The sequence below is a fragment of the Pipistrellus hanaki genome (genome assembly GCF_964339955.1).
Source record: "Pipistrellus hanaki genome assembly, chromosome: 7".
Classification (NCBI taxonomy): Eukaryota; Metazoa; Chordata; class Mammalia; order Chiroptera; family Vespertilionidae; genus Pipistrellus; species Pipistrellus hanaki.
This window is the reverse complement of record NC_140509.1, coordinates 53,212,490-53,224,911: the sequence shown is the minus strand read 5'-3', so window position 1 is coordinate 53,224,911 and position 12,422 is coordinate 53,212,490. Positions and strand designations below refer to the sequence as shown.

The 12,422-nt window shown below is 44.1% G+C and overlaps 2 protein-coding genes across 4 annotated transcripts in view; one reads left to right on the top strand and one right to left on the bottom strand.

Annotated features, from left to right (window-relative positions):
- The window catches only part of RTN4IP1 (reticulon 4 interacting protein 1), a 43,585-nt gene extending 35,607 nt beyond the window's left edge, over positions 1-7,978 (top strand). For both annotated transcript variants that reach the window (XM_084890557.1, XM_084890556.1), the window contains one exon: positions 7,853-7,978. In XM_084890557.1, the coding sequence (XP_084746683.1) occupies positions 7,853-7,960 (108 nt within the window). In that variant the 3' untranslated portion in view covers positions 7,961-7,978. The remainder of the gene's footprint in view (positions 1-7,852) is intronic.
- Positions 7,979-9,528: 1,550 nt separating this feature from the next.
- The window catches only part of CRYBG1 (crystallin beta-gamma domain containing 1), a gene marked incomplete at its 5' end in the record, with an annotated part of 164,128 nt that continues 161,234 nt past the window's right edge, over positions 9,529-12,422 (bottom strand). For both annotated transcript variants that reach the window (XM_084890515.1, XM_084890516.1), the window contains one exon: positions 9,529-11,122. In XM_084890515.1, the coding sequence (XP_084746641.1) occupies positions 11,034-11,122 (89 nt within the window). In that variant the 3' untranslated portion in view covers positions 9,529-11,033. The remainder of the gene's footprint in view (positions 11,123-12,422) is intronic.

Genomic DNA, 12,422 nt, shown 5'->3' with positions numbered 1-12,422 from the left:
TCTCCCTGGCCAGTAGGACTCAGTTGATTGGGTATTGTCTGTTGGTGAGGATTGGGCCGAAAGGTTGCCGACTATATCCTCAGTAGGGGGCATGCAAGAGGCAGCCTATCGATGTTTCGCTCTCACATTGATGTTTCTCTCCTCTCTTCCTCTTATTCTAGAAAAATCAATTAAAAATCTTAAAAAAATAAAAAATAAATTTCAGAACCTTCATTGTTTTTTGTTTGCTTAATCATCCAGATATTAGATAAGTGGAGTTTGAATTCTATGTACAAAATCCTTTTCTTGAATCTGTCAGTATCTTTCAGGACGGAGAGGAGGTGATGAGGCAGTCTTAAGATTGCAATCTGCCACTCATAAAAATGACTGTGCTTTCAGGGAAAATATTTATATATCTTTGCCTTCATATGCATGTGTTACTTTCTTATTGGTGCTGTAACAAATTATCATAAGTGTTGTGGCTTAAAATAACATTTATCTTATAGTTGCGGAGGTCAGAAGTCCAAAATGGGCCATCTGTGTTCCTTTGGAGGCAGGTGGTGGGGAGGGTCTGTTTCTTTGCCTTCTCCAGCTTCTAGAGGCTGCCGATATTCCTTGGCTCATGGCCTTGTGTCACTTTAACCTCTGCTTCCATTATCATCTCTCTCCTTCTGACTAATCCTCTGCTCCCCCTTGTGATTATGTTGGATCTACCCAGCTAATTCTCCCATCTCAAGATCCTGTCCACAATCTCATCTGCAGAGACCTTTTTGCAAATTAAGTTATCATATTTGCAGGTTTTGTTACTCTGGCTGCCACAAGCATAAAATATCTCAAAAGATATGAAAAAAAATTAAAATGCTGGTCTCCTTGAGGAGGGGAGCTAGGTGGCTGAGGATCAAGTAGGGGTGGGAAATTTTTCTTTGTACCCTTTCATCTTTTTTAGTATGTTTCTTGCACACATTCTTCATGTGATCATTAAAGACCTTTGATGTCATATACTTAACGTCCACAGGTCTATTGAAGATCCTAGGTGACCAGCCAAGCTTCTTGATTGAGTGATGATGTAGATACTTCTGTTTATGTCTTTATTTGAGCCAGCATCAGAATAGTTCCTATGTACTAATTCGAAATTAATTCAGAAAACTTACTGAGGGCCCACTGGAACTCTGCTTCACCCAGCAGGGTGTGGAGAGGTATTTTGGCAACGCTGAGTTATCTCTGAGCAGTGCTGTACCCTGGCTCCCTGTAGGGTTGGAGAAGTTCTCTGTCTGCACTGTGCAGTATGGTAGCCACTAGCAACATGTAGGGTTGGTGAAATTCTCTGTCTGCACTGTGCAGTATGGTAGCCACTAGCCACATGTGGCTGTTGACCACTTGAAAGGTGGCTAGTGCAATTGAGGGACTGTTTCATTTTATTGACTTTTGATTAGCTTAAATTCAAATAGCCACATGTGGCTAGAGGTTACCATTATAGTACAGTTTTATTTATTTATTTATTTATTTATTTATTTATTTTTAAATATATTTTATTGATTTTCTTACAGAGAGGAAGGGAGAGAGATAGAGAGCTAGAAACATCGATGAGAGAAAAACATCGACCAGCTGCCTCTTGCACACCCCCTACCGGGGATGTGCCCGCAACCAATGTACATGCCCTTGGCCGGAATCGAACCTGGGACCTTTCAGTCCGCAGACCTACTCTCTACCGCTGAGCCAAACCGGCTTCGGCTATAGTACAGTTTTAGAAAAAAAATGTACCAAGTTCCGAGTCAGACAATTTCCCAGACCCCTGTTGAGACGGCCAGGCCCTAGTTTAGGCAGTTAATTACATTGCAAAACTGTAGACTCCTTATTGGCAGCTGGATTTTTTTCCTCTGTAGAAAGAATGCAGTGACCAGGGATTGAGTCCTAGGAACACTAGAAGAGGGCTATCTTGCTAGATATGGCCAGTGCCTCATGGATCTGAAGCCTTGACGCCACACGTTTTCTGATGCTGCTGAGATTATTTCCGTGAGGAAATATAGGCAGAGTTTCCCTCACACCTGGCAGGATGGAGTGGCTTTTTTTCATGGGGACCCAGGGACAAGTCCTGGATGCTTTCCAAAAGGAGCACAGTTACTCCCTGTGAGAGTATCCCCATCCCACCCCATCTCACTGCCTATCTTCTAGCTTAATGTTTTCTATCTAGGGCAGGAAGTTCCAGAAATAGCAAATCCAAACAAAGTCTGCCTCTTTCTTTTGTCTCCTTTATGTCTCCTTAGTTTAAGTCCCCTCATTCCTCTTTACCCCGACCGTTGAAATGTTGAACCTATCTCGGAGGTCAGGGCCATACTTGTTTAGGAGACTGGAACTGTGGTTCTGTCACCTGCCTGGGTCCCCGGTGTCTGTCCTCAGAAGTGTGGACTTGGGCTTATGCCAGGACCCTTAGGTCATTTTGGTGGTGTCTGTCACTCGCCTGTCTCTCCTCATAAACCCCATCCTCTGAGATCTGTGGTTTCCATGTGCAGTGGAGGCTGAGGCAGGGTCTGGGGGACAGCTGAGCAGACTGCCCCGAGCTTCCCTCCCCACAGGCACTCACACATGCTGTCCTGAATGTGTCTCCTCTGCTGACGCTCTGACCTTGCACTTAACCACTTGCGGTTCAGTTTCTCACCTCTCAAGTAGGCTCGCTTAGTATTGGGGTGCCTTTTAAGCTCTCCTGTTCTGCAGCGCTCACTGGGAAAATGGGAATTGAGGGAAAACCTTCTGCTGTGCCTGTCTGGATGATGTCCTTGCACCACCAGCTTTCCTGTGCTTTGTGGTGAGCGGGCTTTTCTTGCCTCTTTCCCTCACGGGGCAGACAGGGTTTTGCTCCGAGGTTGGAAGCATCAGTATGCCTCGGAGGAACAAGGGAGGCTGAGGCTCCCACTGTCCCTAACTCCTCCTAGGAGGGATGTCAGACAAGTGCCAACCCCTGGGGCCTGGCTTTCTACAGCCTGTGTTTAAGGAAGGTAAGGCACCATCAGGAGACCCCGAGTTTGGGGCCAAGACTGGAACGAGTGCTGCTGCCATGGCATCTGCCCCCTGGTCAGCTGTGAGCCCGTCCGCAGTGGAGGTGTGGTGTTGAGCCCACTCGCTTTATAACAGGGCTCCCTGTGCTGGGTGGACTATAGCAGTGTCATCACATAACCATCTCCACCTCACTGCGGGTCACCTTTCTTTCCCCTCTGGGTTTTTACTCTGATCCCTTTGTCCATAACAAACGAGCTTTGTTGGTCTGAAGCAAAGCTGTTCACAGACACTACCTCATTATTTAGTTAATCTCCTTGCTGTCGCATATTCGGCCAACATTGGCATTTGCCTGCCTGTTAATCAAGAGCCTCTTTTTATTGTCACTTTTGGGAAGAGGTGAATGACTCATTATGCCACAGTCAGCCTTCTGGGGTTATCTGCTACAATAGGCCTGACCAGCCCGATTAAAGTGTGCAGTCGCTGCTGGCGGCCTGTGTCATCAGTTCCAGACCCGGTCTCCCGTCAGAGTCTAAAGTGTCCAGAGCTGGATGGCCCGAGGCAGCTCGTGCTGGAGCAGAGCAGTGAACTCAGTGGCCTCTGGGGCCTCTGGGGCCATGCTGCTTGCTGCCTTGTTCTGTGCCTGGTGTCCAATGCCCGGTGACGAGTCTGTGTTACTGCCTCCTTTCTTTCTTAATTTGTCACAGGTGCCTGTTTTGTGTTCCGGCTTTGGATTAGTGCCTAGCGCTTAGAAGACAGTCGGTCTTTGTGGGATGAATAAATATGTGTATGATATGAGCCAGGGACCCTAAGAATGGGGCAAAAGGCTGCTAGTGTGCAGAAATACACCTGGGAAGCTTATTTCAAATGAATTGTCTCCACCTCACCCCTAGAGATTCTGATTTAGTTCTAACAGGAGGCCAAGGACTCTGCATTTTAAGCATGCATTCAGGTGATTCCTTTTCAGGTAATCAGCATCCAGAAAACAATATCCCAGGAGCTTTAGAGAGATTGGAGGGTTAGGAGGTTTCATGTGGGACATGCAAGACACAACATTAGTGTATTCCATTCCTTTTAGCAGAGAAAGCAAATAGGTTTTTTCTGACAAGCCGGCTCAGATCTGTTCATAGTGGCTGCAATGTTGAATTCTGAAAGTCATGCTCAGCTTGCTGGGAGGACCATGATTACTTACTGATCAGGAATGTTCTCCATGGTGCTGATGGGAGGGTTGGCATATGTACCACACATCTGCTGTCTTAGTGGCGTGGACACAGGATTTAGGGACCACTTGTGCAGCTGGCATGGTCCCATAGCATGAGGCAGGCCAGCCAAAATACAGGTAAGTGGTTATAATCCATGGCTACCTTTCCCCACCTTAATATTTTAGAAGGAGCTGCAGAAAGCAGCTGACATTATATGAAATGCTCAGTGAGCAGTTGTGAGAGCACAGACTCTGGTAGTAGATAGAATTCTGCCTTACCACTTGGCAGTTATGTGATGGGCAACTTACTTAACTCTGAGCCTTCATTTCTTCATCTGTAAAGTGGGAATAGTACCTACCTTGTAAGGTGGATATAGGGATTAAATGAGGTAAACTATATAGAGCACTTAGAAGGGCACCTGTCGCAGAGAGGACAACACGTATCAGCTGTTACTTTTATCATGAGCTTATTGTGATTTGCACGTACAGAAGAATTTCCAACTCTTTGGAGAAGGGAACATTTGGAATCTGAGATGCTCTTCAGGTGGCTGAGCTGGGAAATTCACACAAGGAAAGGTGCATCCGAACACTACATAACTTCTTCCTTTTGTAGAAGAAAAAGTGTCAGAAAACATATGTGTTGGTTTATGCCTTTTGACAATTTATCCCGTGGAGGTACAGGAAGTGGTCCACTGTGTCAGTTATTGACTTTGCTTGAAGCTTTGAAAAGGAAGAGCTCAGCATGGGAGAGGGTGCTACCTGAGACCTAGTTTCTGAAGGAGGTGTTTGGTAGTACCATTGAACCGTGTGGTAAAAATAACATTCAGGCATTTGTGAATGGCTGAGGCTGACCAACAACATCTTTGCTATCCAACCAAGTCTCCCAGGGCAGTTCCAGCCCTTAGTGAGTTCCCCTCAGGCCTAGTTTGCCCACATACATCTCTTACTTTCCAGTTATCTGACTGGTTTTCACCTAAGTGATAGTAAAAAAAAAATTTTTTTTTTTTATTAACCATGTCTTATTTTTCTGTATTCATTTTAAAAATATTTATTTTTCAACTATAGGTGATATACATTATATTCATTTCAGATGTACAGCATAGTAGTTGGACATTTATATAACTTAGAAAGTCATCACCCTGCTATTTCCAGTACCCATGTAACACCACACATAGTTACACCAATATTATTGACTAAACTAGAGGCCTGGTACACGAAATTCATGAACTTGGGAGGGAGGGTTCCTCAGCCAGCATTGGGAGAGGGCGAAGGCAAGGCTGAAGGACCCCAATTAGTGCACGATCAGGGCTGGGGAGGGACACAGGAGGTTGGCCAGCCAGGGAGGGACCATGAGAGGGCTCCAGGGCATGTCTGGTCCTTCTCACTCAGTCCTGATTGGTTGGACCCTAGCAGAAAGCTAACCTAGGAGCATGTGCCTGGTGGTCAGTGCATGTCATAGTGAGCAGTTGAGCAGCCTTAGCATATCATTAGTGTATTACGCTTTGATTAGTTGAACAGACAACTACAATAGATAACCAGATACTTAGCATATTAGGCTTTTATTATATAGGATTCCCTACTTTATATTTTGTAACTGTTTAAAAATATATATTTTATTGATTTTTTTACAAAGAGAAAGGGAGAGAGAGAGTTAGAAACATTGATGAGAGAAAAACATGGGTCAGCTGTCTCCAGCACACTCCCCACCAGGTATGTGGCCACAACCTAGGTACATGCCCTTGACCGGAATTGGACCTGTGACCCTTGAGTCTGCAGGTGACACTTTATCCACTGAGCCAAACCGGTTAGGGCTATATTCTGTAACTTTTTTTTAACGGGCATTTTAATCCCTCTCCCTTTTCACCCCCCTAGTCTCTCAACACCCCTCCTCAGCCTCTCAACTCCATCTGGTGACCATCAGTTTTGTTCTCTGTATCTGTGAGTTTGTTTCTGTTTTATTCATTTCTTTTTTTATTCCATACATAAGCAAATTGTATGGTATTTGTCTTTCTCTGTCTGATTTATTTCACAGTATAATACTACCCTGTAGGTCGAACCATGTTGTCACAAGTGGCAAGATTTCATTCTTTTTTATAGTTGAGTAATATTCCATTGTATATATGTACTGCATCATCTTTAGGCAGTTGTCTGTTGATGGACACTTAGGTTGTTTCCATATCTAATAATGCTGCAGTGAATACTTGTTTGTTGATTTATTGATGATAGGCACAGGTGTGAGGTGATATATAATTGTGGTTTTAATTTGTATTTCCTTGATAATTATTGACATCGAGCATCTTTTCATATGTCTATTGGCCACTATATGTCCTCTTTGGAGAAATGTCTATTTGGTCCTCTGCCTATTTTTTAATCAGATTGTTTTTGGCCATTGAGTTGTATGTGTTCCTTGTATACTTGAATAATTAGCCCTTTTCAGATGTATCATTGGTGAATATCTTCTCACATTCAGTAAGTTGTCTTTTTATTTTGTTGGTTTCCTTTGCTTGGTTTGCTGCTCTGTTGACTAATGAGTTTGCTGACCACTGATCTAGACTATCAATTCCAATAATTACAGGCTGTTGTTGTTCCTTGTGATTAAGCTCCTATCCCAATGGTCAGCAAACTCATTAGTCAACAGAGCGGCAAGCCGAGGCTCGCGATTCGCATGTGGCTCATGAGCCTCAGTTTGCTGACCACTGCCCTAGGAGATATAGCCAAAAAAATGTTGTTTTGAGCAACACCAGTTTACTGCCTTTGTTTTTTTTCTAGGCGTTTCATGGTTTTTGTTCTTATTTTAATCGTTTTAGTTTATCCGTGTATATGATGTGAGAAAGTGGACTAGTTACATTTTTATGTGTCTGCCCAGTTTTTCCAACCCCATTTATTGAAAAGACTGTCTATTCCACTGTATAGTCTTGCCTCCTTTGTCATAGATATAAGTGATATTTATTGAGCTCCTGTCACATGCCTAGCATTGTTCTGGGTGTTGTGGAGGATACAAAAGAGGTGGCCTATACCACAGATACTCTCAGCTCTGGTCGAGTAAATATGCCAAACAGTTAACAAATTAAAACAAAAAAAATCTGCCTTCATTCAATGCACTGCCTGTGAGGGGCCACAGGGATACCTACAGCAAGAACCTTGGGGTACCCTCTTTGGTATTTCCCAACTGGGTAGGTGAGACACGTATTCAGCTATAACAAGCAGTCCATAAAGAGGGCCGCATGGGTCCTGTAGCAGTTGAGAGAACACTGCAAACTGGGAGGTCAGGAAGGGAAGGGAGGGGCCTGGGCGGGAAGGGTGGTAGAACACAGAGAGGCACAGACTCACCATGACAGACAATGACACGCAGACCATTTTGGTGAAGTGTGAGTCTGCGTGAGGGCTGAGGTTTGGGTGGTGGTGCCCTTTGAATGCAGTTTTGGGGGCTGTTGAAGGGTTCTGAGTAGGAGAGGGACATGACCAGCCGAGCAGAAGTTAGGTGGAGTGATGATGAAGCTGGGCTACCTCGGAGAGAGGAGCAGATAGGAACAGGGCAGCAGTCACAGGCCTGGCCTGGCAGAGAGCTCCTACCAGAGGCACAGACTGGTCTGCCTCCGTGAAGAGACTGATTACAGACGTTACTGCCTTGATGGATGTCGCTGCTCCTACCCATCAGTCACCTCTTCTTGTGTTTTACAGATTCAGCCAGTTATTGAAAAAACCTTCCCTTTTTCTGAAGTTCCAGAAGCCTTTCTGAAGGTGGAAAGAGGACATGCACGAGGAAAGACTGTAATTAATGTTATTTAAATAAATAGGGTTTGGTGATTACTGGCTCTCTTATTTGGTGAGTGCTGGTGGGCCCAAACTTTTTTCTAGCCATTCCTTTCCAGATTAGACTATAAATTTCATCTTATAAATTGAAAAAAAGAAAGAAAAAAAAAGGCTTTTTGCTAGTAATTTCCTATCTTCTAAACTGAGCAGAGATTGATAAACAATCTCTGAGTGAGCCACACTACCACCCATCCCTCTGCCATGCCCAGAGTGCTTTCTGATGTAACCATTCCTATTTGCTGAGAGGTCTGTCCTGTGCCCAGCACAACGGACGCACATGTGAAGACACACTATGAAAATAGCCACAGTTGGACTTGTCTATAAAGTCAGTGAAAATTGCACTTTCCCCCCCCCCCCCAAGCTGTTCTTTCACACCAGATTTGCAAATGGTTGTGGCACCTTCTGTCCTAGTCGCTAAAACGGATTTTACTGTTTTATGTTAGTGAGATGGATGGTGGCAGCATGAAGAGCTTGCTTAACGCTGGCCCCCTCTTCGGTTCAGCAGTGGGCACGTTTTCCTTTGATTTTTATTCCTCTGCTCTGCTGAGTTCTGAACCTCTTGGGGTCATATTAAACATCTGGCTGTGATTTGGTTGTTTACTCCTAGAAACTGAAAGTGATGCTGAAGTTCCTAACTTTTAAAAACCCTTACATTTTGCATAAGAACTAGACCTCCTTCAACCAGTGAAAGATGCTTCTCTGAGGAACTTTCCATGGAAATTTCCACCATTCCACTGGGCCCCCAGTTCTCCAGTTTCTGACTTTAAATGCCTGCATTTAGGTATTTCACCCATAAGCCCAGTGTGGCTTTTGAATCTCTAGTCTGTCCTTCATTCATTGCAGGTGAGTGTCGATTTTATGTTGTACTCCTCATTACGTTAGCCTCGCATTTACTTTTGATATACACTGAATGGCCAGATTATTATGATTTCTTACCTCATTTATTTGATATCAAAGATACTATAAATCATGCACCTGATCAGTTTTCCCCTTTGCACTGGCAGATAGAAAGCTCAGGGCAAATAGGATACTTTTGGTACCCATTTGAGATACAAATACACTGAGTGGCCAGATTAAGTGTTCAGAGATCATAATAATCTGGCCACTCAGTGTAGACCTGTTTGAGTAACTTTCTATTTAGTTTATTCCTATTAGACACTCATTTAATAGTGTGTTGGATGAGGGCTTTTCTCTGGAATTACTGATCTCACCACTACAGACTTACCTCAAAAGAAAAAAATGTTGTTTTCAGTTGTAAATATGCCACTTTGACTTCCACCTGAACAGTCAGCTCTTTAACTGAGGACTCCCAGGGGGTGGTGCAGGGCAAACTCAAGGCAGGACCTCACTCCCCCTCATGTCCACTCAAAAAAGTGTAGTGCACCCTTTTCACCAGTGTCTGGAAAGGGGAGTCAGCTGACCTTTCCCTGCCTTATTCCAGCCCCCCTGAAACTTGACTTGTCTTAATCAGGCATTTGTTTCTAATCTGCCAGCTGACTCTTTGAAGTGTTAATGAGGGCTGCTAACCAATTTCATCAACACAGTTAACCAGAAACAAGTTTATTCAAGAGATAAATTCAACAGAGGCTACTGTAGGATGTCTTACCCCACCACACAGTAATGGATGCACGAAGGCCAAAAATCAGAGCCACACACCTCAGAACGAGACAGACAGACATGCTGGCTGCTGTTGGACATGTACAAACATTACTTTAAAACCAAAGATACTACTCTGATGACCACAATTGCTTACCATAGACTCCAGAGAGGATCAACACTTCAGAATGGGAAACAAATGAAAAGGAAACTAGGTTTGTTCTTGTTCTTCCTGTGACAAGAGCACCAGCATTCAGTGCAGAAGACAACGAAATGGGGACAGAACGAAGAAGAGGGAGTTCAAGGACTGTTTTAGCCGTTTTGTTCAAAATGTGTATGCACAGTTTGAACAGCACCATCTGGGCAGTGAATCATTTTGAACTTCCATTGAAGTGCTTGCTGAACTTCAGGGTTTTCAGAGTTCTAAGATTTGACAAGCACCACTGAAGGCCTCCTGTCCTTTCCTCTTGGAAGAGAATTGCTGGTCATCCTCCTGAGCCTTCCACACCCAAAATAAGTGACCACGGGGCTGCAATACCCCGAGACCTGAACAGTCCTTGGAGCGTGGCCGTTCAACATCACAGGTAAGGTAGCCCCGTGCAGGCCTGCCAGTGCAGCTGGATGGGAGGGCAGGGAATTAGGCTAAATTACCCGAGTTTAGCAAAGGATCGCATAACATTGCTTCAGAACTAGTTATAGATGAGTGGGGATGGGCTAATAAATTAGGTCATGGTATACTGTTCCAGCAGCATCTGTAAGAAAAGCTTTAAACAACATTCGAGGGAAAATCTAGGGCAGCCCATGGTGAATTAAAATAATCCAAATCCTGCTAATAAATGTAAGCAGACATGGACATGAAAATTTTTAATATTAATTAGAGTGTTTTATCTGTACTCATTCAGTTCCTTAACATGTCTGAATATATAATTTCCCACTTGGCTATACAGCATAATTAATGATTTCAGAAAACAGAAGGTCAATGACCAATACTAGAGGCCTAATAACATATTTCTTCTAAGGTCTAAACAGTTTCTACCTTACGGACTTAAGCTTTTCCCCTTCCCTTTAAAGTGTAAGGCACCTGTAGGTCCACCAAGCCGGTGAATTTATTCCTGTTCTTTCCCGCCACTGTCTTTGGAAATCTTGTAAAATGTACAGTCTTAAAGTCTTAAGATTTTTTAAAAACACCCCAACGCTGCTAATGAAACCTGTTTAAGCAGCTGCTGAAAGGAACTGACAGGCAAGAAGTGAAAGAACAAATTATTGGTTTAAAACTATTAGTCTTTTGAAGAGAGGAGACAGTGGTCCCGGTCCTGGCACTGGTTCAAGAGTGCATTTGGAGCTGCTGAGGAGCACACCCGCTTTCCTCTCGGTTCCTGTCAGCAGTCCTTTCCCTTTAAACAAGGTAGCTGGAAATCTCCAGAAATGGTCCTCCTGCGTTCTTTGTCCAGGATCATAGGACCATGGCTTCCCACACTTGTGTTAGCTTCTCTTTGCTGGCCGTGTTGAGGATAATGTGATTTTGATCATACTGTGCACCCCCTGAAAAAAAGGAGAACATGAGGAATGTGCCACCGTGAAGGGGCTGCAGACAGTTTACCTCAGCACAGAGTTATGAGTAGAAGTAATCAGGGGCAAAGCCATATGCCGCATGAAACAACCCAGGAGCAGAGCCCTGCCCAGTGCCCAGTCTGACAGGCGCAGACAGGCTCAGTCACTGGGGGTAAATGTGTTCAAGTCCCATAAGGCACCAGCAGCTCCACTCAGGATCTCCTACTTCCTGGGCTCCTTTTCCTACTCCACAGACATTAAGGTGCCTGATATTGGGGGCACAGGGAAGAATATAGAGAAGGGAAAAGGAGCAGAGACTGAAATATATTCAGTGGTGGGGTCAAGGATTCGAGGTACCAGTGAGGAAAAAGCAGGCAGACCTGATATAGCGGGAAGTTTTGACTTCAGGTTAAAGACATTAGTACATCATTAAAATGTTTTTTAAGTGTTTTTCCAAGGCAGTGGTTGGCAAACTCATTTGTCAACAGAGTGGCACACTGCGGCTCGCGAACCGCAGTTTGCCGACTGGTCTAGAGCCTCCACACGTAGGTGTAGCATAGAATACAAGGGCTGTGTGCTTAGGCCTTCTACGTGTACTCTTGCAGTAAATCCCACTGTGCCCATTGAGACACACAGTGTACTCCATTGATATTTCTGGAAGTGCCCTCTCAAGGTCCCAATGTCCTCTTTCCCTTCTTCGAGATTATAGTATTTTAACTTATTTTTGAATCATAAAGTTCCTGAGAAGTAAACTGATTCATTCTTCTTCCTTTGGGAGAATTAAAATCAGCCCAGACATCTGATGTTTTTAATGTGAGCATGAATCAGCACCCACTATTGTCATGTTTGTGGTCTGGAACAATACATGATTGTCTACCCAAACAACTCACGCCCCAGACACTAGGAGACAGGTCTAATAACATCACTAGTTAACAAATGGTTCCACAGTTATAGCTAATGAAAATTAGTTTCCTATAAAGTGCACCAAAGAGGTGTATTTGCATTTCCTTAGCAGTCCGTGGGATGTGGCCCTACTTGCTCATGTCCACAAGATGGCACCATTCTCCCACATTCTGAGAAATTCCGCGTAACAAGTGACTAATGCAGCTACCATACTAGATAGACTGAGCATTCACAAGCATACAGACAGTATCCTTACTCAAGAGGCATTTGGCTAATTTCAAGGCATTTTAGGAAGGGACTCTGGAACTCAAAGTCCTAAGGAGGAACCTCCTAGAGTCCCATAGTTCTTGTCAGAGTAAAACTAGAAGCCAGGTGTCCTTACTCCCGG